Below are 27198 nucleotides of genomic sequence, written 5' to 3' on the forward strand. Positions count from 1 at the left end.
ACACCTGGGGAGCAATCAACGGGGAGGACAGGACAGAGACTCACAGGAACACAGGACTGAAACACAGAGAACTCAAAAATAAACATACAGAAACACGGAATATAACACTATCTACATTGGCGCTAATTCACCACCGTATTGGAGACTACAAAGGAACCTGAGCTAAAAAAATAAATAAATATAAAAGCACAATCCTTGACTTCAACCTTTTGACCACCCTCCTCTTGTTACCTCCTGCAGCCGTCAATATCGCTCCAACATTTATAGCTGATGTGTTTTATTTTCAGAGGAGCATCAAAGTTTGAATGCTACTGAAGCAGCAGCTGCTGGGCAGATTGGACGCACGTTGAGATGAGGTGATTAATGATTTGGGGAGTAAAAAATAAATTTTTTGATCTTTTCTTTCCTGGAGGTCATCAGGACTCAAAAAGGTTCAGGGAGGGGAAAAGAACAGTTCTGGTGGGGAACTGCTTCCTGGTTCTGCTTATGATTTTGTCTACGACGCGCTCTGAGGCATGGGAAGCGGATACTGTAATTGAGCACAGGCTGGGTTTTTTTTTTTTTCTGATTTGATGCAGCCTGATAAATATTTAAGAGGCAACAAGGGATAAGTTTCAAAGCGTTTGGCTATTTAGAGGGATAAAAATGCACAACTCACACAACAAGCTGTTTCTCCGGTCAGATTCTGCCACAGACTGATGAATGTGAAGCGTAAACAGTTAACAATAAAAACATGTGGTTGATCCTAATTTAGTCGGGGCTCTCTTTGAATTCTCAAACTGACTTTGAAGTTTTGCAGATTTGCAGATCAAGAGACGCGAAGTCTTCTCATTAACTGAGTGTCTTTGTAGAAACACACAGCCTGTCTTTCAACCACTCAGGCAGGTTCTAATAAAGACTGAGATACTCTGAAAAATGTATCTGTCTAGCTGCGTTTCTCCTGGCATTTTGTTGTTCAGGTGGGGGGATTGCTGAAAAGTTACTAAAGCACAATAATCTACGCACATCCACAGTTTCCATATGCATGTTGTAGAGGAGGGATTGCTGGAAAAGTTACTAAATCGACAATCTACAAAAATCCACAGTCCCCTCATGCTTGTTCAGGTGGGGGAATTGCTGAAAAGTTACTAAATGAAAAATACATTCACAGCTGCCTCATGTTTTCAGGAAATGGGATTGCTGAAACGTTACTAAATCAACAAACTATTCATATCCACAGTTGCCTTGTGCTTGCTCAGGTGGAGGGATTGCTGGAAAGTTACTACATCAACATAACTTATGTACATCCATGGTTGCCACAGGCTTGATTGAGTGCAGAGATTGCTGAAAAGTTACCAAATCAGCATAATCTACAAAAATCCATGGTTGCCTCATACTTGTTAAGGTGAGGGGATTGCTGAATAATTCAGTCAATATAATCTACATCCACTGTTACCTGATGCTTGTTCATGTGGAGGGATTGCTAAAAAGTTACTAAAACAACATTATCCACACACGTCCACCGCTTCTTCTTTCTCAAGTGGAGAGATTACTGAACAAATTATTAAATCAAAATAATCTAATGCACAGTTACCACATGCTTGTTCAGGTGGAGAGATTACTGAAAAGTTACTAAATTAACAATCTATGCACATCTATGGTTGTCACATGTTTGTTCAGGTGGAGGGATTGCTGAAAAGTTACTAGACATAATCTCCATCCACAGTTGCTTCAGGGTTGTTAACATGGAACGGCGGCTGAAAAGTGACTAAATCAAACATTTACACACACCCACAGTTGCCATTTGCTTATTCAAGTGGAGGGATTGCTGAAAAGCTACTGAATCAAAATAGTCTCAAAACATCCACAGCTACGCTCGTTCATGCAGAAGAATTGCTGAAAAGTTAATAAATCAACAATCTAAGCACATGTATATTTTCCAAATACTTGTTCATGTCGAGAGATTGCTGACAGGTTACTAAATCAACATAATCTAAAAACATCCATAGCTGCTTTATGTCTGTTCAGGTGGAGGGATTGCTGAAAAGCTAATGACTCAGTGCTATCCATCATCCATTTCTGGACTTTCTACCCACTGTGGGTAATGTCACTGAATGAGTAACAAACATGTTTCAACCAAAAATTCACCAGACACAGACTCACACCTGCAGCTTCTGGTAAAGTTTCATAAGTTTTTTATTGAAAGAAACTGATTTGGAAAAAAATATTGTGCCTGATTGTATTTCTTGTTACTTATTTCATCCTTAAAATACAAAAATGTATGCTTAACTTTAGAATTTGGTCCATCTGAAGATGTAATTTTTAAATATTAAATGATTGATCATTTGATCAGTTAGTACTTTAGTAGACTTTTTACCAAATACTTTTTACTTTTACTTAAGTAAAAACATTTTGTAGTAGTTCTACTCTTACTTGAGTACATTTTTTGGGTACTCTGCCCACGACTGTGTAAAATGTAAAGTTATCATTCTGATCACAACTTTCCCCTCTCCACCAGAGAGAAGTGTGGAGAAAAATCACCCACAATCAGATCAAATTCCGGCTCCTCAGCTCTGCTGCAGAAGCGCATGATTGCCCTCCACAACTCCTCCTGACCTACATAACAAACCGGACAACTGGATTTAAAAAAAAACAGAGACCAAAAATAATACACCAACCGTGTGCCGCTTTTGGGACGGTGAGGACCCCCACCAGAGCGCCAACAAACACCCACCATCCGGCGCTCATGGTCGGACCTGCAGCGGGCGAGAAATCCAGATCCACTCCGGAGGAGAAACCCCCCTCTGTGCTTTTAAGCGTTTCTAGTTAGAAATAAAAGCGATTCCCTTTGTGCGTCATCGCTGCAGAGATCCAACAGAGCCAGAAGAAGCGAATGTATGAATATATATAAAAAACAAAAAATAAGAATGAAAGAAATCCGGAGAGACGGAGCGCGCCGGGTCCGAGTCCTGAGCGCTGCGCTCCGGGGTTGGAATGCAGCAAGATCCGGTAACCTGGAAAAGTATCCTCCTCTTCCTCACTGCTCGGTCCAACTCTTCTTCACTTTTTGAAATAAAGCCCCGCTGCCCAGCAGAACCAGAACCAGCAGTAGCCGGGAGTCCTTTAAAAGCCGAGGCGCATGACTGAGAGAGGCGGTCGGAGTTTGCAGCCACTTCTTCTCCCTCCTCTCCCCGGGAGGACGTCCCACCTCTGTCCGCTGCTGCCTCCACAATCCCGCCCTCCCTCCTCCACCGATCATAATCTCACATGATGGGGACTCTGTTTCTGCGGGATTGGGATTAAACCACAAGCGAGAGAGGAATTTGGATCATCTGAGGGATTCGTCCTGTAATCTCATTTACTGCTGCAAAATCTGAGGTTTATAGAAATAATGAATCATTTCTCCTCCCTGCAGGGTCTTTCTGCGCCTTTTCATTTTATTATTAATATAAAACTTACAGTCCAAACTTTTAGCCTCTGGCAGACTATAAATGTCATTAAATTAAAAATGCAAAAATTTATTTACTGTGATTTTCTGCTAAACAATAAACATTTTTAAATGAAATCTGTGTATCATGTTGCCTTATTAAAAGAAAAACAAACAATTTCCAAAACTTTTTGGGTCATCTATTGTTTTCTGTTTTGTTGGTTAAATTTTTACCATTCTTGACTTGGGGCCAAATAAAATCCATTCAAGGGCCACAAATGGCGCCCAGGAACCACTTTGGACACCCCTGGCTTCCAGCATAAAGTCAACATGCAGGGCAAAACTAATATTAAAACTTTATTCTCTGACTTCATTCCCTTATTAGTATAAAAGTAAAAAGTACTATTTCCACCGGCAGACTATTTCACTTGTAATATGGGAAACATGTATTGTCATAAGTGAAATAATCAATATTGATTTTTCATCAATATTAGGGAGCGTTTACTTAACACAAGCTCATATGTGTTGCTGAAAAGTTACAAGTTAGTTTTGTTTTATTTCAAGCGCACTATGATATTTGCACGACAAACTAGACCAACTTGATAAGATTTTGTGATTTTACAGTGTAATAAACCTCAGAGGACAGAAATAAAGCAGCTGCATTTGATTTAAATTACGAGGAAAAACCCTAAATATTTTTGAAAAACATGTCACCTTCCATCCATTCATAAACTTTTGTCTATGACATAAAATTCAGATAAAATCCTTTAAAATTTCAGTTTGAAACTTTTTAAATGCTTAAAGGTTCAGAAAGTATCATTACTTTAATAAGCAATGCATGTCAGAAACCTCACTGGGTGGTTTTGGATGTTTTTATGTCGTAAAACTCTTAAATCCATAATTAGCCTTTTTCTATGCAACGTGGGATTAATATGGATCTTCACGTTATTATTTCCTTATCATGTATGATGCAGAACATACCTGATTCAGATGACTGCACGATCTCTTTAACAGATTGAGAAGCCAAAAATAAGGCGTCAATTTACAGCAGGTGTGATGAAACAGGAAGCAGATGGTTGAGCTTTTCAAATGTTGATGTTAGAAGTATTTTTTTTTATCTGCAGATGCATCCTTTGCTACATTTCGAATAAAATCAGCTTAAGTGGTTAAATAAAACTGCAGAATGCCAATATTTAGAATGCCAATATTTTTTCTATCTAGTTAATCGATCAATTTTGCGGACCGCCATGGAGTGCCATAATTTGCCGGCAGCTGACGTAAACTGCACATCAGCTCGAAAAGCTAATACATTTTTTCATAAACACCAAAACGAAGGGTATTATATCTCTAATTTCAGTATATTTTATCTACGTCCATAAACGCTTGATGTAGTTCCAGTAAATCATAATTTTTCCTCATTAGGTCTGTATGTGTGAAGCTAGTGTGTGTGTGTGTGTGTGCATCAACCTGCTAGCTTACCTGCAGAGTGTAATGTTTAATCAGGACTGCAGGTCTGAGATTCCTCAGTGTCACATGGCAGAAACCTGATCTCACTCAGCCCTTTTGTCCTCTGCCAAAAGCGCAGATCAGAAGCAGTTTCACCTTTTTTCTGCTGCTAATGCTGCTGCCGTCTGCACACACGGGCTAATTATAACCCACAGCTCGGAATCAGGACTTGTTCTGATGTCTCCGGAGATTGTACTCACTTGGAAAGGTCAGGGATGGCGTGAGATTGTACACCACAAGTACAAAGAGATTTAGAAACCAACAGGAGGTTAAAAACAAAAGAAAAAGAAAACCAAACATCTTAATTTTTTTCTCAGGAGTTTCCGGTGGTGTAATAGGGAATTTGTAGATGGAAAAGAGAAGAGTAAATTTCCGGCAAAAATAAATAAATGAAATTCATAAATTTTAGATTGTCTGGGGAAAAATCACAATAACATCTCTGAGCTTGAAAAATAAAAAAAATGCCAGAAAGGTCTTTTAAATTTTGAGTTTAATCTCAGAAAGCTGAAAAAAAAATTCTAACTCTTTTTCTGGTAAATTTTTGACCATTGGAACTGCAGAGTTTTTGGTTTTTTTAAGATTAATTCCATATTTTTTTATTCCAAATTTCAAAGTTTTGAAACCTGGGTTTTTCTCTGTGAAATTTCTGACATTGCGTTAAATATTGCAGTTTTTTTCCTCATAAATTTACAGTTTTTGAAACTCAGAAATTTTCCACATTTTTTCTGGTAATGTTAAAAAGTTTATCTAAAAATTTTAGCCTTTTAGTAATTAAAGTTGAACTTTAACTTCAACTTTCTCGTGTTTCCTAGAAAATATCTGCCATTAACTCCAGAATTTCTGGAAAGAGGGAGAGGGGGGGGTGGGTCCTCCAAATTTCAAACTTTTGGAACTCAGAAATTTCCATGTCTTTTTCCAGAAAATTTCTGACATTAATCCCAAAATTTTGATTTTTTTCCCACAAATTTCCGATTACTGTATCTCATAAATTTCCTGGTTTTCTAGAAATTTTCTGAATGATCTCAAATTTTCTTATTTTTTGTAGCATATATTTAACTTTTAAATCTTAAAACTTTTAAAACTTAAAAGTTTCCTTGTTTTTTTTTTCAAGAAAATTTCTTAGATTAATCGCAAAGTTATGAGTTTTTGTCAAATCTTGTTTTTACTTTTCAAAATCAAATTTCAAAATTTACAATAAATTTTTGGATTGACAATACTAAAAAATTGTTTCTGCAGAAAAATGAAACAAACTGAATTAGACAAAGTTTTGTTTGGGATTGTTTTTCTTTTTTTTCATTTTGTTAAAGGTGAAATGTGTCAGGTTCACCACAATGCATGCCTGACAATTTCCTTTCAGTTTTAGTAGAACCAGACGGTTCTACCCTAAAATAAATCCAGTTTTAGTAGAACCAGGCGGTTCTACCCTAAAAAAAAATCCAGTTTTAGTAGAACCAGATGGTTCTAAAACTGGGCCTGAATGATCTGAACTGCTCTTTAGCTTTCATGTTTCCTGAAAGTTCAAGATTTACAGAATACAAACAGGATTGTTGGGTTTAACACTTTCTGTGACTGAAGTGTAAAAAATATGGAAACACTTTAAAAGCCCTCGTTTGGGGAGACGGAGCAGCCATTAGACATTTACAGTTTCATCATACACCAACATTTAATCTGAAAGTCAAAGGAGGCAGAACCGACAAAACGAAACAAATAGAAACTCTTTAAAGTTCTTTTCATCACTTTTACCATTTTCTCAGCTTTCACTGGCACAATTAGCTGCTGCCTGATTCCCCCCAGGGAACAATAAAAACTTCAGACTTATCTCCATCTTACAGTAAATGTCAACCTGAGGACGGATGTTTGTACCCGGCTGTGCTGTTTGGAGAGATAGCAGCATGAATGTCCATGTCTTACTTTCCCAAAGATGAGCAGGGAGTCTTTTTATTAATGTGTTCAGATGGGAGAAAATCCTGAAGAAGCTGAGATATAACTATTTATGCTAGGGTTTTTGACCCTAAAACCGGACTGTTCTACTAAAACTGGCCCGAATGATCCAGATCACATAAAACATCTGAACTGCTCTTTAGTTTTCACGTTTCCCGAAAGGAAATGTTGAAGATTCAACAGGCTGCAGAAACTCAGCAGCACATCGTGTAAACACTGCCCCCTGGTGTGCATCAGGCGGTATTACACCCAAACTTTTGTTTTTTATGTTTAACAAAATTTAAACACAAACTTAATTCGGTTACTTGAAACACATAACCTCAATTTTTTTAAAGGTGAATAACCTGCTTCTTCTTTTTAGTGTAGACTTGTCATAAAATTATAACAATCTAAGACAATCACCGAACATTTTGTAATTTAAAGCAGTTTGAAAGATACCCTAAAGAAAATGAGAGTCCACAAGACTGTCATTATTTTTAAGCTTTGCACTGTAGATTTAATAAAAAAAAATTAAATATTTTAGAGCTTTAATATGTGAGAATTATATGTGGATCAGGAAAAACATTTTGTGTTTTTACAGCAGGGTGACTTGTATCCCATGTAAAGTCCTTAATGGTCATTTATATCAAACATTTTCAAGATGCTGGAGAAAAAAATCATTAAAAAACATAAAATGTTTGAAATAGTGGATAAATTGTTTTCCATACAACAACAATAAATTAAATTTAAAACATGAAAAATGCTCCATTAATTTGTTAAGATTTCAAATTGAGTTTCAAATGAGACATGCAGAAATCAGATATTAGAAAATGTCAAAATAAAGTCCTTAAAGTTTGTGAATTTAACTGGAGAACGTTAAATTCTCATTAAGTGCATCATTAAGTTTTGATTAATGATGCATATCAGGAAAATGTAACAATAAAAAGAAAGAACCGAATAGTTTCATCCTGTTTGTCCTTTTTGTTTAAAAATCAAACTTTGGTTCTGACTTTAATCTACTGTGATTTCCTTAAAACAACAACAAAAAAACTCTGAGGGAAACCAGAAAAACAAAATCTTTATTCAGTACGGTCATTATTTATAATCTGATAGGGAAGTCATTTCTCATCCGTCTGAGCTGCTTCAGGTAAAACACTTTCGGTCCGGAACCAGATGGCTTCGCTGGTCTGACTGGACATGATGGCCCGCTCAACAAACGGTCCTGACCAGAGAAAAGAAAAATAAATCAGCCAAAGCTTTCACACTAGCAAGGTGTAGCTGCTACACTGCAAAAACACAAAATCTTACCAAGTATTTTTGGTTCTAGAGCAAATAACTTTAAATAAGACAAAACTAACTTATAAGCAACTTTTTTGCGAGAATTAGAAGCTTGTTTTACGTAAATAATTCCTTATTATTGGGGGGAAAGTACTTGTTCCACTGGAAGATTATTTTACTAATAAGGCGAGTACTTTTTCATCAATTTTAAGGAAATATTAACAAAACAAGCTCATAATTCTTCCAGAAAAGTTACTTGCAAGTTAGTTTTGCCTCATTTCAAGTTTAAGCTAACTTTTATTTCCATTACACAGATCAATAACTCATTGAGACATCAGGAATAATAAATATTAATTTCACTGTAACAATAAAAAAATAATGTTAAATGACTTTCCTCCTCAAAATTAAATGCTTTTTAAGAAAGCATTTAAACAAAAATATAAGTCTGAAAAAGAAAATGTTCATCATTTAACAAATAGAAATTATTTTGGTCAGTCTAACTAACCAAAAACAAGAAGAGTTTATTCTGATTTATCTTCGGACAGTGAGAAAAAATGTGTCTGTCTTTTTATTAGGTGTATGAAAATATTAAGTTTCAAATGTAAATAAAGTTTTTCTGATTTAGACTTTTAATCAAATGTTAGGTTGAATTTTATTACAAAACTGTGCAGCTTGAAATCTTGAAAACTCCTACTTGAAATGCAAGTATTTTGAAATATTTCAATAACTTGTACAAATGAACAATGTAAAAAAAAAAAAAAATTTAAAAATAAAACTCTCAGCGCCCTACCACAGCCGAATGAAATTAAACTTCAGGTCTGGACTCTAACGTGACATTAATGTATAAAATAATCTGTGGAAAGTTATTCAGAACATTAGAGCGTCTCTAAATCATAAAACAATCATTAACACAATATAAAGAATCTGACTGAGTTTTTCCATCTCCCTCCTGCTTTCTGTTGCTTTGATTTTACTTTCATCTTCCAGACAAACAGTCCTCTCAGCATCGTGTTTCCTGTTGTCTGATCATCAGCATTTTCAGTGCTGTGCTTTTTAAAAATAATTCCCACAATCCCCTGGGTTTTATTTTACTTCTAATCACCCACACGCTACATTTCCACGCTCGTTTTCTTTGTTTTAAGTGTTCATCCGTGAAGCTCCCTCTTGTTTCCGCCCACTCAAAAGCCATTCGCTCGGCTCCAAACGACTCTTGAAACACATTAAAGTAAATACAGAAGAAGAAAGAAGTGGTAATTAAACCGGAAGAGTCCTCTCGACCCTGTCTCTGGCACAAACTCAAATATCGGCGAATATGCTCCTGATTAATTACAATTGATTGTCTATTAATAGTTTAAGATTAAAATTAATTCCAATCGATTAACTGATAATATCCACTTAGCCTTAGACAGTCTGTTATTGTTGCAGTTTGGCCGCCATCCAGCAGAGGGCGCGGCTGGTCATTTTAAGCGGAGCCATAAATACAAGATGGTGGAGTCGTAGCATAACAGCAAAGAGTAACGGTCCAAACAGACCGATGTGGGACGGAAAATGCACCTTATGCGGTTCTGTTTTGAAATATAAACACTCAACAAGCTCTTTAAGCTGTTCAATTAACATAAAATCTCGGCAAGTTCCTTAAGTTTCACCGTAATAGCGCTTCATTTAGCCAGAACAGCGCCAGTTTATTAAAAAAAAGACTTAAGTGCTACGAAGGATGTAACGACAGAAAATCGGAGCCATGACAGAAAAAAAGTGTAGCATGATGGGGGACAAATATATGATTTTGAGGGTTAATACACTTCATGGAGCGAAGTTTTAACTTTACTTCCACAGCAACTACAGATGGTGCTTCTGTATGAATGAACACCTCGCTGTTTCACTTTCATCTTCTATTTTTCTATTCAGCAACCTAAAAGGTTCCTGTTAGTTATATTTCATTAATATCTGTCTGCAAGATAATAAAATTGTGGGGTTTTTTAAAATTATTTTTCATCATAAAAATGTAGCCCTTCATGTTATGAAAAGACGTTTGATCCAGTTGATAGAAGAAAAAACTCGTGTTTAGGAAAATAACTTGACTGAAGATACTTGGATGATAAGATATGAAAAGATTTAATACCCCTTTGGGATAAATAAAGTATTTTTCAATTGAAATGGATATATTAAAACAATCTTAATGTTTTTGACTGATTAAAACGCCCACAGATTCAAAGTTATTTACCAAATTATCTTGTTAATGTGGGCTTCATTAATTATTTTGTTTTTGAGGTAATGAAGTGAGGTTGGAAACTTGTTTTTAAACTGTTTAATGCTGTATAATTTCTTTGTTCTTGTTGATATTTTGCGTTTTTAATGATCATTTTGAAAAGTAGATGATCCATTGCAGGAGATTATCCTTCCAAAAAATGTAATTTCAGCTTTAATGGGTAAAACAGGGATTCTGTCGCTTCAAAGAAAGTTGCGTGAAATAATGTCTCCCAATATTGAATAAATGCTTAAGATGTAACATTTTATAAATGTATAAAAAAATTATTTTCTTAATGTTTCGTAACACAGCAGGTTTGATGCATGAGTAAATATAAAAATATCTTGATTTACTTTTTTTTTAAAAAGAAGTAAAAATCCTGAACATTAGATGGTTTTTATGTGCAGACTTGAGGGTTTAATTAAAACCTCCTCTGCGTTTCTGAAAGCTCTGCTGAGGCACAAATGTTGGTGACAATTTGTACAGATAATCTTTAATTAAATTAGTTTTTACACCATTTCAGCCTCTCGCTGTAATGAGGAGCCATCAACTGAAGATTATACTCCAAACCTTAATAGTGAGGGTAAATAGAGACATCAGAAAAACCCCAGGAAACAAGGATATGCCTGACTTTAAGGAAACTATTTAAGAGAAGTAAACATGACAAATATTTAGACTTTAACATTTAAGGTTTTCTCTTTACGCCAGACTTTAAACTGCATTCTTTCCATAAATTATGAATAAGAATGCATGCAGATTAAATTTTAGCAGATTTCATTCTCTCTCTAAAAACTCCCACATATCCAGACCTGTTACAACAAATTGCTGGACGATCAATTGTTCCAGACTTTATTGTGATAAACGATAATATTGTTGTTTTGAGATCATTTGTCAAGAAATTCATTGATAATGTCATAGTAATGCAAGAACACATTCCCAAAGATCAATAAACATTACATTCTAATCAACATTTAACACTGGAACTGGAAGGCATTTTAAATCTCCAAAACAAATGAAATTAATTATGAAGTCGCTGTAAACAAACTTTTTCTTTAAAAAAAATTATTAGTTGTGACCAAAGCATCAGACTGAAGATATTTATCATCCAGTTTTTGGTAGAAAGAGAGAGAAGAGAAAAATGATAAACAATTCAAATGGAAATTATTGAGCCAGTTTTAATTTATTATGTGATTAATAGATTTTTTTTATGGAAGCCCTACACCTAACTGAAATTGTTTGCAGAAAAACACAAAGTCTTGCTGGCTGTTAAATGTCACGTTCCTGTCTGTAAATCTGAAATTTAAAACCCACCTGAAGGTTAAAGCTGCTGAAATTCAATACGTTTCTCTTTACAAACCTTCTTCTAAACAGGAAGTGTGTGATTTATTTGTTGGTTTTGGAGAACATACCGAGGCTGGCCGGTCGGCGTGAACAGACGTCGGTCAGGATCGCCTGCAGGTTGGCGAAGATTTGCTCACTGGGCATGTCAAGCTACACAAAGGTAAAAACAAGAAAAAAATTCAGCTTAATTTTTAACTTTCGGTCCTAAAGTTCTGCCTTCATCTTCTAGGATTCAAACAAACCTTTTTTTTTTAGGAAATGCCATTCTTATGTAGGCATAGAAAATGAGAAAAATCTTAATTTCTGCTGTTTGCTTGGTTTTGTTCAGCCTAGCATGCAGTTTGTTGTCAGTTACCATAGCAACACGTTCTGCGGCAGCCATGTTGGACGTACCGTGGCTATCTGGGTCCTAACGAAGCAGTCGCTCTCCACCTGGTACTCATGACCCGTTTTAAACAACTGCAACGCCTGGGAAATATTGTTGGTTACGGTACCTGCAGTTAAACAGAAACATTTCTGTATACATGAGAAATACAAAAAATATCATAATTCAAGCATCTGGACCTGAAGTTGGAACCAGATATTTATCATTTTTATTTATAAAAAGACAACTTTTTTTTTTCTCTGAGACATTAAATCAGACTAAACCTTTCCTGTTTTCTATTTGCTAAATGTTTAGAATAATAATTTGTAAGGATTTATGAAAATTACCATTTAAAGTGTAAGACTTGGGGCAAATGTTTTGAGTTTTCTTCCAAAATATCTCACAATGGAGTTCAACTTCTTGGCTGTTGTTTTGAGATTTTGCTTCAATAATTAATTCTCCTTCTGGTGTCTTGGCTGATTTATTTTAATTTCTCCCATAATTTACCAGAATAAAGCGTTTTGTTTAAGGGTTTTTCTTTAAAATACACCCCCAGATGTGACTAATTTTAACTGAAATGTTGCAAATTAACCAATCAGACGCTTACAAAGTGATTGAATCATCGTTTCGGCTTTTCCGAGTAAATGTCCGTCATCGTCCTGAACATTTAGGAAAAAGATTTAGTCGTTTCCAACAGATTTTACAGGACAAGTTTAGCTTGATTTTTTTTTACAGTGTAAGTAAATATCTGGTTTTCGACTGTCCGTTGGTGACAGAGCAACTAATTTAATTTTCACCACAAATGATGTTAACAAATAAAGAAAAGAGGAGAAAATCTCTTCTATAATCAAGGACTCAGCTGAAAAGGGTTAATTTAGTAAACTTATCGATATTTATTGATACACTCACTGAACAAACAGTGAGGAAAATAGTAAAATTAACAATCTCAACAAAAGGTTTTGGAGAGTTTTAAACATCAGTAACTGGAATTTATCATAAGAATGATAAATTAAAATTCTCATTACGATAAGAAATTTATCAACATGATAAATGATAAACAATACAATAATTTCCCAACTATAGATATAAAAATCTATTTTCTGGAGTTCCCATTAACCTTTAATAACAATAGAAATTGACACATTGATAAAATAAATACAAAACAAATTGATAAAAAGATTAGCTTAGATTAATGCGGAGAAGAATAAATTGTTTATCTTTAAACATTTGAAGTATTCGACTTTTTTTAGATCAAGTTTAAAACCTAAGAATTTTCTCCAAAGTGAATAAAAATCTGTTCATTTTTGAAAATGAAACACTTTCTGAGCTTTCAAAGCTGAAAAAACAAAACAACTACGACTCCATTTTGAGGAGCCTTTGAAAGACGATTGCATTCGTTGCATTGCTCTGATGCAACAGACCATCAAACGAAGGAGCTGAACCCTCATTTTACCTCGTTTGCTCTTTGGAAACTTCTTCCTCAGTTTGTTTTTCAGAGGTACAATCTTCGTCAGCATGTCAGGAACTGCAACGTAGAAGTCGGCTGAAATCTCATCGTCCAGAATCTGAAAAAGAGATTTATCGGATCCTGTTATGCTTTACAAACTGAGAAAATCTGAGTTTTCTCATATTTGTGCAGAGAAAACCAATCAACCCACCGGCTGAATGAGCTCTGCTCCTCCAACAAAAGCTGCTCCGTTCTCCTTAGCAAATGTAGCCTGACCAGAATCCTGCAGAAACAGACAGAAGAGGCACTTTAGGAAATCAGTCAGAGCTCATTTATTTAGGTGGTTAACATGTTCATGCAATTTATAATCCGTAATATAAAATATCAGCTACAAGTCAAATCAAACAACAATTCAGATGTGCTGTTTATGCACATCTGAATCGTGCTTATAGAAAATGAAAACTATTAATCACTATGAATGCCTTAAAAAAAAAAAAATGATGAGACAGAAGACAATTAGAGCCACTTAAAAAAAAATTATCCAGACTTTTTTTTCTCAGAATTCAGACTTCAAAATTCTGAGAAAAAATCATAATTCTGAAAAAGTAAAAATTCTGAGATGAAAATCAGATTTCTCTGGAAAAAGTCAGCATTCTGAGGATTTTTTTTTCCGTGTCCCTAATCTTCCTCTGTCAGAACAAGGATTAAAGTTTTTACCTCAGTGAAAACCAAAACTTTGTTCATCTCTGTCTTGAAGGGATGCGGTAGATGCACGGTGCTGACGAAGGGGTCGACTTTTTTCTGAGGAGAGACAAAAGAAGAAAACATTGTTCAGTTGTTCTGAGCAGTCAGCATGCTGCAGGAAGATAAAAGATAAAGGATAAATGGAGGGAAAGTGGCAGAAATTAAACCTTCCTGTCTCCAGAGTGATTCATTATGTATGGGAACATTAGATCTGTGGAAACGGATGAGAGGAAGCCGGTCTCTGCGGACCGGAGGAAACAAACTTCTGAACGTTTCCAGCCAGCGCTCCTCTCCGCAGTGATTGATGAATCATCTGCACGACTCAGATCAGCGCCAGTCAAGTGCAAAAGGAGGAAATGAATCCTAACAAATCTGCCAAGAGTGACTGGTTAAATTTGGTTTTAACTGATCAGATCGGGTCAGGGTTCTCCATCAGAACCAGAAGGTCCAACAGGACTGTGTTCAGTAAACAGGAAGAAGGGATTTCCACAGAACTGAATCCTGCATCTGATGCTTGAAAACCCAAAATTCCCAAAGCTGCAGCTAAGAGTGTCGGTATAATCCATTTTAATTATGGTTTTGGTTGTGTTTGGTTTTTATTCCTGTTTAATTTATTGTTTTAGGTGGTTGTGTTTTACTGCGATCAATATTAATAGAAATACGTCTGATGCAACATTCAATATATAAGAACCGCACTGCATTCTGGGGGATGTGGACAGAGGAAAGGCTTTAGCTGCTCAACCTCTACTGGAATCAGCTAACTCTCTCGCTCTTTGGTTGCCTAGCAACAACCTGTTGAGTAACTGGCGCAGCAGCAGTTTCAAGTTCCCCCTCCTCGTCTCATAACTGCTTAAAAATAACAAACAGCGTTGAGTGGATCAAACAGGAAAGGTTACCACACCAATTTAGCAGTATTTCAGATATTTAAAGCAAAAAAATATCAACAATGATCAATATCAACTGATATAAAACGTTTATATTGTGATGCTTCAGCCATATTTTCTAGTTTCAATGTTAAAGGTTCTTCTCAAAATTTAAGTTTGTTAGTGTCTGAGAAAGCAAACTTTCATTATTTTAACATGATCAAAAATTTACTTGAAAATGGTCTTAAAATGACAATATTATCATTTATCGTAATGATTTTTGGGACATTTTATCATCCAGCAACATTTTTATTGTTCATTCTAATAATATTATGATTTTATTCTGATATAATATTAAAACTTTATTTGTACCACTGTGTTTTTGTAATATAAATTTACTCTCATGATTTTTCCTCTTTTAGTGAATGAATTAAGATATTGTAAAACGTCTCGTTGTGCTGTTGGTGCGAGGTTCGCTCGCTGATTAGAGGCAGCGTTACCTTTTTCTCCAGCTTCATGTCCAGCTTCAGGTCGATGTAGACGGGCTGATCGGCGGGCGTGAAGTCCAGCTTCTGGAACCTCTTCAGCATGTCGATGCTGTCTGCAGCGCTGTGGATGACCCTGGCATAGAACCGCTTAACGTAGACGTCATCCACAGGAACCCAGGCGGTCTTCCCAAAAGGCTTGGGCCTATCTTTGTCATCGATGACTCGCTTCTCTTTCTTCTCTTCCTTCTTTGCCTCCTCCTTTTTGTCCTTCTTCAGGGCCCTGCCGGTCGACAAGTACGACAAAGGGTTAGGACGATTGTACACAATGGAGAAAAAAAAGAAGAGTACATTTCTACCAACAAAAACTCAGAAATTTTGGACTTTTCAACCTCAAAAATTTCCAAGTTTTTATCTAAAAAATTTATTTGAAAAGCTGAAAATTTGCAAAGAAAAAAAATTCTAAATTTTGAGCTTAATTGCAGAAATTTTCTACAAGAATTAATTAAAATTCTGACCTTGCAAAATAAAAGATTTTTGGGAAAAAAAATCTGAAATTTTGATATTAATCTCATGCAAATTCTGGAAATAAACTAAGATTTTTGAGTTTCAAATGTAATTTTTTTTCTCTTTTCGAATTCATAAATTTCCACTTTTTCTCTAGAAGAATTCTGAGATTAATCGAGACACTTCAAATTTTTTCTCAACAAATTTTCAACTTTTCAATCTTTTTCAATTTCTTAGAATAATCCCAAAATTTCAACGTTTTTTCTTGAAAATGTTTTACTTTTCCGACTTCAAAATTTCCACGTTTTTCTATTAAATTTTCTAAAGAGATGTCTGGGTTGGTTGGTGGAAATTTACTGCTTTTTTCACATTTTCTTATTCCAAATCTCCCCTGATAGGCCGTCATAGGTAGGAGGGATTTGAAACACGGCAGGACGAAGCTGAGGTTTCACAGCAGAGATGCTAACTCACCTGACAGCTGCGTAGGTACGGATGGGTAGAGTCCTCGGTGCCGCCTGAGATACGGCTGAGTACGAGGGACCGCCGGCGCTCAGCAGCTGCTTTTGACATCCTGACAAAACTGAGCAAGAGAGAAAAACATAAAACAGGTGAAGCAGAACGTATTTCAACCTGATTTAATCCAATTCAATTCCTTGAGATACCCAGTCGATTTCTCCTGAAACTGAAAACTTTGAGGAAGGTTAATTCAGAGTATCTACTTTCTACTCAGACTTCGTAAATCCTGCTTTCCGAAATGGGGCCCAGATGGTCGTGGAATATCTTCCCCTTGGAAAAAACAACAGCTCAAACAAATTAATGAACGCCCCAAAATAAAATCATCATAACAATCAGTAGGAGTTTCTGATACAGGCTACATGAGCTTTGTTGTTTTTGTTTAGCTGCTTGAGATGTCATATTTGGTTTTCAACACAAAATATTACTATTTTTAAGAATGTAATTCTTATAAAACTAAACTTCAACAACTAGAACTATAATTACTAATGGCAATGATGTTGTGTTGTGGATCGTGTTAAATATCCATTAATTGGAAGGGGTGTTGCTACGCCCCCTAATCTTAGTATTTCACAAATTGGAAATAAATGTAGGCCTGTTTGTTTATGCATTAGTTTATAGCTGTTTTCTATGTCAGTATAACTTCACATGAGTTTGGAAAGTTATGCTAGCTTTCTATAATCACTCTATTTTACTTAGCAACAATCTTGTAGCCTTTTAAATAGAGAATTAGATCAATTAGATAGAAAATAAATTTTCATTGTGTGTGAGTGGCATTTGGAAATTTAAGTAAAATGTTAGTTGAAAAAGCAGCAACAGGGGGCTCTGAATGTTTTTCGCCCAGGGCACCGAACAGGCTAGGACCGCCTCTAATAACAATGAAGAGTGAATATGACAGAAACTATATTTATGCACTGTGACGTCAGATAAAGTTTTAATTACCTCAATGTTCAATTATTTAGCAGCTCATACAAGACGTGGTTACATAGAAAAGTGAACGGGAAAACAAATTAAGGCTGCGGGCATCAATCTGTTAGCATTAGAGGTGCAATCTCGGATGTATTTCTAGATCGGAACATAGAACCGGACGGTTTGAAGAACTCGTCGTCCTCACGACCCAAATAATATACCCAAAAAAGCATTATAAAGCTGAAACATTCTCTAAATAAATCAGGAAATGAAAACATAACAAAAACTGACCTTTCCAAACATTCCGCGTGCAGGTTGCCATATCTGCTGTTAGCGGTCCGTGTGAAAACAAAAGCCGGTTTTTTGGTTCCGCTTGACAAAAGGGTCGAATCTAAACTTTTAAAAATCAGACAATGGAAGTTTAATTTATCTACTGTGGTTTGTAATAAACACTCAGTGGTAAATCATTTACGTTAAAAGAAACGCTCTTCCGCACGTTTAAGATCTTGCATTCAGTATAAATTATGTATTGAATCTTTATTCAAAGCACTTAAAAGTTTGACATTAAATGTTAAGCTTAGATGACAGAATCTAGAATACGTTTAACAATAAACTGAGTGCATATAAAAATATTTGGAAGATTTCATTATTACATCGTCAATGAATACCCATCTGCATAATAGAGGAGAATAAAATATATATAGATAGAAACAAAAGGGAATTTTAACTTCTAGTATTAATTTTTGGTTTTAAAGAGGCTTGTTCTCAATATGTATATTTTTTACTACAATACATACAGATAGTGGCTTGAACAATATAAATACATTTAATTACTAACAAAATAAAAACAAAGTACCCACCTTTTGCTGAAAGTCAGGTTTACATGTCTCTTCAACTGTCGTTTTGTGGGTTGGAAGATGAAAGGTTTTCAAACCACATGGATATATTTTATAAACTACAGTACCTTTGATCAACTCTAGTTTAAAATCTTAAATTCTAAAACAGTTCAAATCTAGTTGTTGAGTTATTCAACATTACATCTGGATTCTTTAACAAGCCCACACTTAGCATGGTCCTGATGGATATTTCTTTCTTTCTGAAGGTTAGTCATTCATAAAATAAATAAATGAATGAATAAACAAACAAATAAATAAATAATTAAAGAAAGAAAAAAAGAAAGAAAGAAAGAAAGACAGAAAGAGAAAATAATAATAATAATAATAATAATAATAATAATAATAATAATAATAATAATAATAATAATTTATGTTTTGTTTCTAATCGCTAAAAGTTTTATTAAATTTGGTTACACAAGAAATGTTGTTTAACACTGTAGGCGCGCTCCGGGAGAGTGACGGGGACGAGCGGAAGCCGCGTTTGTTGTTCTTCCTTCTGTTTCCGAGACGTTCAGGGGTCTACACGGGTTCCAGAGGCGCGTCTGCATGTCGCTGCTAATTCCCCTCATAAACCGTCTTCTGCCGCCCCCGAATGAAGGTAAAGTCCCGCCTCGGTTCGCGTTCACACAGAACACGTCCACACGGGTCGGTTCCGAGTCAGATTAAACCCGCTCCTGGCAGATCTTCGCCCCGGCAGTGAGCCCCAGTGAGCCCGGGTGTCGAGCGCACAGCTGCCGACAGCCGAACTAATCCAGCCCGCTGCTTCGAAGGCGCTCCCCGGTGAACGCGGCTGTGTGCTGTTTTTATCGCTGTTTAAATTAATGTGTCAATATGATAAGTGTTATCAATTTTATCAATTATCTGACACTTGTATTGACTCTGGGGTCAGGTGTGACAGCTGCTAAGCCGAACTTCTTCCCGAACGGGCCTGTTTGGCTACTTTTGACACTACAGCTATGTTTGGAGTCTCGTCCTTCAGCTGTCTGTGCAGTTGGCATTGCTACATTTTCTCCCATTTAAAAAAAAACTCTCCCACCTCGTAAAATTACAAACCTCAGAGTTTAAGGCGACAATTTCCAAGTTTGCAGGAAAAAAAAAACTTTAGTGATTAGTTGAAGTTCAGAGTCTAAATATGTAAAATCCCTGCATGGGTGTGATGAAAGTTTCTTCTGGAAGTGTAGTTCTGTGATATGAACAGATGCCAGCAGGCCATATGTCACCCTGCTCCTTGCTTGTGACCCAGTAATGTGTAAACAGGTTATGCAATTCTTTTCCAAACTTGTTCGCCTTGGCCAACCTCGTGTCTGCTGCTGCATAAACACCAGGCAGAAAGTTCTGCAGCACTTCTCAGGTTAGTCTGCATGCTGCTGCAAAACGTTCCCATGCTACAGGTGTGTTACATGTTCTGCACAGACATGCATGTTAAATAAATACCTCCTCAGTTTTCTGGGGGTGGGGGGTGTCTGGGGTTATATATGATGTTACCAGCAAGGAGAATAAAGTCATGTTAGAAAAAGAGTAATTATTAGTTGTAGAACCAAACAGGCCAAGAATTATTACTTTTTTGTTTTATAAATATAGAAAGCTCCAGTCAAAATATATATTTTTTGTAAAAAAATAAAAATAAAAAATTCTAAAATGCAGATCTAGAATACAAAATGAGTAGCTACTTCAACATATTTTTACTTAAGTGAAAGTACAAATTAGCCATCCAAGAAATTGAAATGGAATCCTTATTTATTTCAAACAAGTAAAGGTCAGAGAAAAAATAAAATAATTAAGAAGAAAACAAAAAATATATCAAAGTCAAAACCAAACTTTTATATCCAGTTAGAAAAGGAGTGGGGAGAAGACAAACTTATTAGATCCTACTCAAATTACTCAAGTAAACATGAAAAGTACTGGAATACCTGATTTAATATCTTAAAAATGATTTAATCAGATAGAGAAAAACTATGTACAAATTCTGCTATTTAAAGACTGAAAGAAAAAGTAAGACAAATCATAAATTCAGGCATAAAAAACACTTTTACAAATTACTTTTTTCAAATATAAAACTTTCCAAATTCAAACTTCCTGCTGGTGATGTATATATAAAAATGCTAGTAGAGGGTGAAGCGACAATAAATAGCACTTACTTTATTTTCTTGATCTCTATAAATGGCTCAACAGGTTCAACAGAGAAAACATCAGAAAAACAAAGCAGGTGTATGAACAGGAGGTCTCACTTTGACATAAACTGTGTGTTTATTGCTGGACCATTTTTGGTTAAAACACATTTCTTCTTTGTTTATTGACATTAAAAGTATTACTCAAGTAAAAGTAAATGTATGTTGTATTAAAACTAATCCTAGAAGTAATTTTTCCCAAAATGCAAATTTAACATTTACCGTATCGTTTATTGTTATCTTTACAAAATTCTTGCTGTGATACGAAATTATGATTTATTGACTTAAAGTTGAATTACAGCGAATGATCTCTGAGAATCCCAGTAACTGAAAGTATTTGCAGGACTGTTGGTTTTATTATTTTCTCCACTGCTGTTTCCACGAGAGCTTCATTAAATCTAAATACATTTCAATGTATCCTGAAGAAACTTCACTTTTATTGTTATTTTATTGATTTCACAAAAATAGTTCATCCCTATTTTACCAATACTCAGAAAAACAAACAAGTTTCCTGAAGTATGTATAAAACTTTTTGTTTTATACATAAAGTTTTATACTTTATGGTCCAGCTATTATGAATTATAGCTATTACACACAGTTCTTTGGTGGTGATTGACAGGGTTTTGATGTATCTGTAAAAGAAACTCGATAAAAGAAAAGGTTGGGATGAGAAAACAGACATTCGTGCAGGCAGAAATGTTCAGGCCGTCCTGGAAAGCAGCTGTTTAAAATTACATCTCCAGCCTTACGATGTATGATTCAGTTCAAGCAGTATCATGCGTCACCCCGGAAAAAAACATTGTCTTAATAAAGAACCAGCAGCTTTTTTTCTTCCAACTTCTTCTTTTCTTGAAATCTGTTTACAAAACTTCTTTTTTTGCTCCTTAAGTTTAAAGTTTTTCTCCCTGAATTAAAAGCTGGACTCAGTGTTTCTGTTTGCTTTGTTTTTGTTTCAGATTAACAGGTATGCCAAAGGAAAAATATGATCCTCCAGATCCCCGCAGATGTTACACCATCATGTCAGCTGAGGAGGCGGCCAATGGGAAGAAGTCTCACTGGAACGAGCTCGAGATAACCGGTTAGTCCGACTGCTTCTAGTTAACGGGAAATAAATCCCAAAGCTTTGAGTTCAAAATGTTCAGCTAAAGAAACATCCAAGATGGTTCGGTCAAATGCAGCTGGTTGTCTTCTCTTTTATCTCTTGAAGACATTTCAAAAGACAAAATAGCTTCTTCAATTCAGACTGAACCACAGAGGAAGTCCAGAGATACACCAATCCACTTTTTTTCACTTCCAATACCGATATCTGAGGTTTAGCATCGGTTGATACCGTTCCGATAAGGAAACACAGTGCTGAATTTATAACAATAAAATTAAAACTCAGACATAAATTTATTGAATTTCAAATTTATTTGATAACTCTGCACCAGTATGGCACGCTTAAATGCACCAATAACTTCACAAGTTTGGCCGAACACGTAAAAGCAACTTTAATTTATTCAGTCACTGCATTCAGGAGTAGAAGAACCACTGTAAAATAAATAATACAGAAATGGAAACAGATGAAAGAACAATAGGTTTACTCCCACTTGGTCAAACATGTACAAATTAAACTGCAACAAACAAATTTTGTTATATTGTACTTAAACAAATAATAAAGTATTTATTATTTATTATTTTGCTCAGAGTACAAAGCGTAGATTTAAACTGAATAGATCTGCACAAGTGGATTGGATACATTGCCACCAATATCCAATCTAGGTTTTTTTCATATCGGGACTGATACAGATATTGATATCAGATTGTTGCATCGCTAGGCATGTCACGATTCCAAATTTTGCTGGACGATAAATTGTCCCAGAAGTTATTGTGAGAAACAATAATATTGTTGTTTTGAGTGGAATCAACTAACTCTCTCACTCTTTGGTTACCTAGCAACTCACTCATTCTTTGTTTACCTAGCAACAACCTTCTGAGTAACTGCCCAGCAGTTTAAAGTTCTGCCACCGTGCTTAAAAAAAAAAAGAACTGGACAAAACAGGAAAGATCAAGCCACCAGTTTGGTACTATTTCTGATATTTAAAGAAAAAAAAAAACGGACCAATAACTATCAATATCGACTGATATGAAATGTTAATATCATGATATGTTCATCCAGCTCTACATCTCTACTCTTGTGAAATTCATCAGACCTGCGTTATAGTAGTTTTGGGGTTTTAATTTTAGTTTAGTTTTATTTTGTCTAATTCAGTTACTTTTCATTAGTTTTTAGAGTGCAATTGCTTGTTTTTGTTAGTTATTATCAGTTAAATATTGCTTAGATTTTATTAATTATAGTAGTAGTTTTAGTTTTTTCATGCTTTGGTTGATTTTTAGGTGTAGCATTTTCAAAAAATGTATTCAACAACCAAATGACTCTGGTGTTTTCTCCCGCTATTTTGTGGACTAGCTTAGAGAATAATGGATGCTTATTGCTTGTGTCTGGGAAAAAAATCAATTTCACATCAGTTTGAAAGACTAATAAATAGATAAACACGAAAACAAAAGATGTTATGCCTATAATTCCAGTCTGTTTTATAACCGCAGAGTCTAGTTTTTCCCCATTAATTACCGTTTTTATTTGTTTTAGTTAACAAACATGTTTTCTCAGTTTTAGTTATCGTTGTTTTGTTAGTTTTAGTTGACTATAATAACCTTGCATCATCATCAGTTCTTGAGAATCAGATTTTAATGTCGTCTTGTTTGCGTTTTTCTGGAATCAGGACGAGTCAGGAGCCTGAGCAGCTCGTTATGGACCCTCACGCACCTGACGGCGCTTCACATCAACGACAACAACCTGACCCGCATCCCGCCGGACATCGCCAAGCTGCCCAACCTGGTCTACCTGAACCTGTCGTCCAATAAGCTGCGCAGTCTGCCCGCCGAACTGGGCAACATGGTCTCTCTCAGGTAGGCCACCCTGCGCTACGTGGCGCCTGGAAACACATGACAGAGCGGACCCTGGGATTCCCACCAGAACCATCACACGGCCTCCATTTCTTTAAAACCCATCACAGGGAAGCCGTGTTTGTTTTCCCCAGGAATGGGACACTTGTCACGTAGAAAACAATTTGTCCACTTTATTCCCATTTGCTTCATTAATCTGTTACTGAACCTTTAATAATTTCTTTGAAATTCTGCAGGGATTTAGATGCTAAATGATCTAAGAGAACAAAATAAAGGTTCAAAGACTGGAAATAATCTCATAGTCAGAAATAAAAGCTTAGAGCTGAACACTAATGCTTGGTTGTTGCTTTTTTGCAGGGAATTGCTTTTAAACAACAATCTTTTACGAGTCCTGCCTTACGAACTGGGCCGGCTTTTCCAGCTTCAAACTCTGGGACTAAAAGGTGAGACTTCTTCATCCTTCAGTTATTATATTAGAACTACCCATTAATTCATTTATTTAGGGACATTTACACTGCAAAAACAAAATCTTACCGAATATTTTTGGACTAGTTTCTAGTGCAAATATCTTAGCACACTTGAAATTAGACAGAAATAACTTACAAGTAACTTTTCAGCCAGATGTAAGAAATTGTTTTAAATTATAATAATACCTTAATGATTTAAACAAAAGTATTAGTTTCACTTACAGGTCATTTTATAACAAGACATTTTCCCATATTGTAAGTGGAATAATCTGCCAGTGAAACTTGAATATTATTAAATACTTTTCAGTTCATATGAAGTGAAAATATTCAATCATTACAAAACGAGAGGCGGATGTGAAATTTTTAGTCATCTAAGCTGTTTTAAAACTTGCATCTAAAAAAAGATTCGTTCAGCCTTTCTTTAATGAAAAGGAAATGATCTCCTTTCTTTATGTTATTACATTGCAAAAACACAGAATATTACCACGTATTTTCGACTGAATTTACGTATAATTTCTTATATTATCAGTAAATTATCTTATTTTATAAAGGTTGACACAAAAAACTGTTAAAAACAATATATTAAAAGAAGATTGCAACAACAAAAATAATTGTTTAATATTAGTTATAGCACTAATTAATATTATATTTGTAGATTTATGAGGTTTTCTTGCCAGACAAGAAACTTTACATTAACAAACAATAAATAAAAATACAAGATGATTCAAAATGGCTCCCAGTGATCAGTATTTTAAAATATTAAAAACCATAAATACCTGACCCGCATCCAAATACAGCATCCTCTTTAGGACAAGATTATAAAATAAAGACAAAATGAAACTATGTTAAACAAATGCTAGATGTAAATATGTAGTTATTACCATAACCACACGTTATAGTTGCATTTTGACGTTTTGGCTGCATTTATTGGTCGCAGGAAATCCGTTATCGCAGGACATCCTGAATCTGTACCAGGAGCCCGACGGAACCAGAAAGCTTTTGAACTACATGCTCGACAATCTGGCAGGTAAAACCCTCAGCACCACATTTAATATTTACATCATATTAATGTAATATTTATAACCCGCTCCATCGTCTCGTATATTCCCCCAGTTCACCCAGAGCAGCTCCCCCAAAGACCGTGGATCACCCTGAAGGAGCGAGACCAGATGAGCCCAACAGGTCGGTTCCGGTCGGTTTAACTCTTTAAAAGCGACTCTTTGCCGCTCTGATTACTCCTCTGGCTTCGCCTGCAGCTGCGTTCACAGTCATGTGCTACAACGTGCTGTGCGACAAGTACGCCACGCGGCAGCTCTACGGCTACTGTCCGTCCTGGGCGCTGAACTGGGAGTACCGGAAGAAAGGCATCATGGAGGAAATCACCAGCTGTGACGCCGACATCATCAGCCTGCAGGTGAAGCCGAGTTCATTTAATGTGAAATCTGAGAATAAGTTATAAAGGCACAAGTTCAGATGAAACTCAACTGAATGGTGCGAATTTAACCTGGAAGCAGCAAGATTGGTTGGTTTTAGCTTTTTAAAATGAGTTACAAAAGAAACTTATTTTTTCTCTTATTTGAGGTTAAACATTTGCTAAAATAAAGTTGTGAAAAGTTCATTGAGAAGAAAAGGAATGTCTTTGGAAAAAATTTAAAATTGTATTTTTATTCTCCCAAAAAAATTAAAAACAGCTTTTTGAGGAAAAACACAATTTTCAAAATAAATGAAAGATGTGGAAATTTTGTGCTTTTAAAAAAATATTTTTGAAAATTTTTTGGCATAAAAGTTTGAAAATTGAGAAACATTTTGCCTTTCTTTTTATAAAATAATTATTTTTGAAAAATATGTATTTTTGAAGAAAAAAATGTTTTAAATTTGTGTTTTACTCTTTTCTTTTTTTTATTATATCCTTAAATTTTATTTATCAAAAAGTATTTTTGAAATATTTTTTTCAAAATGAGTAAGACATGAAAAATTTGCTCTTCTTTTTAAAAAAAAATATGTTTTACATTTTTTGGGAGAAAATTTTGAAAATTTAAATTTTTCAAAACCATGTTTGAAAAATATATTTTCAAATTTTTTAAATTAATGTGTAAAATTGGTGCTTTTCTTTCTATTTAAAAAAAAAATTCATGATTTTTTTTTTATTTTGCAAAATTATAAAAATCTTCTTCCTCTGTGTTTCTGCAGGAAGTGGAGACGGAGCAGTACTACACCTTGTTCCTGGAAACACTAAAGGACCGCGGCTACGACGGCTACTTCTGCCCCAAATCCCGCGCCAAGCTGGTTTCTGAGCAGGAGAGGAAACACGTCGACGGCTGCGCCATTTTCTTCAAGACCGAGAAGTGAGAACCTCCAAAGTTTTACAGAACCAACACGGAGTCCAGCTGGGAGCTAACCCGGACGCTGCTGATGTCTGCAGGTTCACTTTGGTCCAGAAACACACCGTGGAGTTCAATCAGGTGGCCATGGCCAACTCTGAGGGGTCAGAGGTCATGCTGAACAGAGTGATGACCAAAGACAACATCGGCGTGGCGGTTCTGCTGGAGGTTAATAAGAACATGTTCTCCAGTGGTAAGATAAGATGGTCATGATTTTTATTTTTCCCTCTTTCTGTTATCGATGCATTGATTGATTCTATTCACTATAAGTTGAAATACTGCAATCAAAACGTGATTGAAGTGAAACTAACTAACAAATCATCTTTTTTGCTGATACTGTTTAAATATTCTATTAAAAAACGACTAAATTACTGTGAACAATCTGTGAAATTTGTATGTAATATCCTGTATTTCCACAAGGTGGCGCCAGAGATTTGTCACTCGGTGAACAACAGCGGTTTTACCGGAGAGTTAGAGGCCTTAACTGCTGTTTTTATGCCTTGTGTTGCTTAATATTTTCTGACTTTATGTCTGGTCTGTATATTTGATTTGAGTTCATGATATTTAGTGCTATGAAGAAAAGTTAAGCTGTAATACTTTTCTGTTGTTACTGCTTAAAGAGTTTCTTCACATCTATGAAACTTGCTGGAAATTAATTTAGGAAGTATAAAATCTCCCCACCATGTTAATTTAGTAGCTATTTCATTTACTTTAGAGGTTCTTGTTGCCCGTCTTTATGTGTATTATACTGTTACTTTTAAAATCTATAATCCTGTTTCTCTCTTGTGAGGCGTGAAGCCTCAGGAGAGGCA

The 27198-nt window shown here is 35.4% G+C and overlaps 3 protein-coding genes across 3 annotated transcripts in view; 1 reads left to right on the forward strand and 2 right to left on the reverse strand.

The window, feature by feature from the left end:
- fras1 (Fraser extracellular matrix complex subunit 1) overlaps positions 1–3373 on the reverse strand; it is a 242457-nt gene extending 239084 nt beyond the window's left edge. The window contains exon 1 of the mRNA XM_016669157.1: positions 2658–3373. Within this exon, the coding sequence (XP_016524643.1) occupies positions 2658–2727 (70 nt within the window). The 5' untranslated portion in view covers positions 2728–3373. The remainder of the gene's footprint in view (positions 1–2657) is intronic.
- A 4512-nt stretch (positions 3374–7885) lies between these two features.
- mrpl1 (mitochondrial ribosomal protein L1) lies at positions 7886–17919 on the reverse strand. The gene is made up of 9 exons (XM_016669107.1): positions 17820–17919; positions 16578–16686; positions 15615–15882; positions 14225–14308; positions 13719–13790; positions 13514–13625; positions 12090–12190; positions 11765–11846; positions 7886–8054 (listed from the first exon to the last, which is right to left on the reverse strand). Exons 1-9 carry the CDS (start codon positions 17848–17850, stop codon positions 7951–7953), a joined length of 963 nt encoding a protein of 320 aa, XP_016524593.1. The 5' UTR covers positions 17851–17919; the 3' UTR covers positions 7886–7950.
- Positions 17920–18901: 982 nt separating this feature from the next.
- The window catches only part of cnot6l (CCR4-NOT transcription complex, subunit 6-like), a 12575-nt gene continuing 4278 nt past the window's right edge, over positions 18902–27198 (forward strand). Inside the window, exons 1-9 of the mRNA XM_007547441.2 lie at positions 18902–19022; positions 21549–21670; positions 23355–23541; positions 23896–23981; positions 24943–25032; positions 25119–25187; positions 25262–25419; positions 26196–26350; positions 26428–26579. Of these exons, the coding sequence (XP_007547503.1) occupies positions 21559–21670; positions 23355–23541; positions 23896–23981; positions 24943–25032; positions 25119–25187; positions 25262–25419; positions 26196–26350; positions 26428–26579 (1009 nt within the window). The 5' untranslated portion in view covers positions 18902–19022; positions 21549–21558. The remainder of the gene's footprint in view (positions 19023–21548; positions 21671–23354; positions 23542–23895; positions 23982–24942; positions 25033–25118; positions 25188–25261; positions 25420–26195; positions 26351–26427; positions 26580–27198) is intronic.

The sequence above is a fragment of the Poecilia formosa genome, unplaced genomic scaffold (assembly GCF_000485575.1).
Source record: "Poecilia formosa unplaced genomic scaffold, Poecilia_formosa-5.1.2 Scaffold20, whole genome shotgun sequence".
Taxonomy (NCBI): Eukaryota; Metazoa; Chordata; class Actinopteri; order Cyprinodontiformes; family Poeciliidae; genus Poecilia; species Poecilia formosa.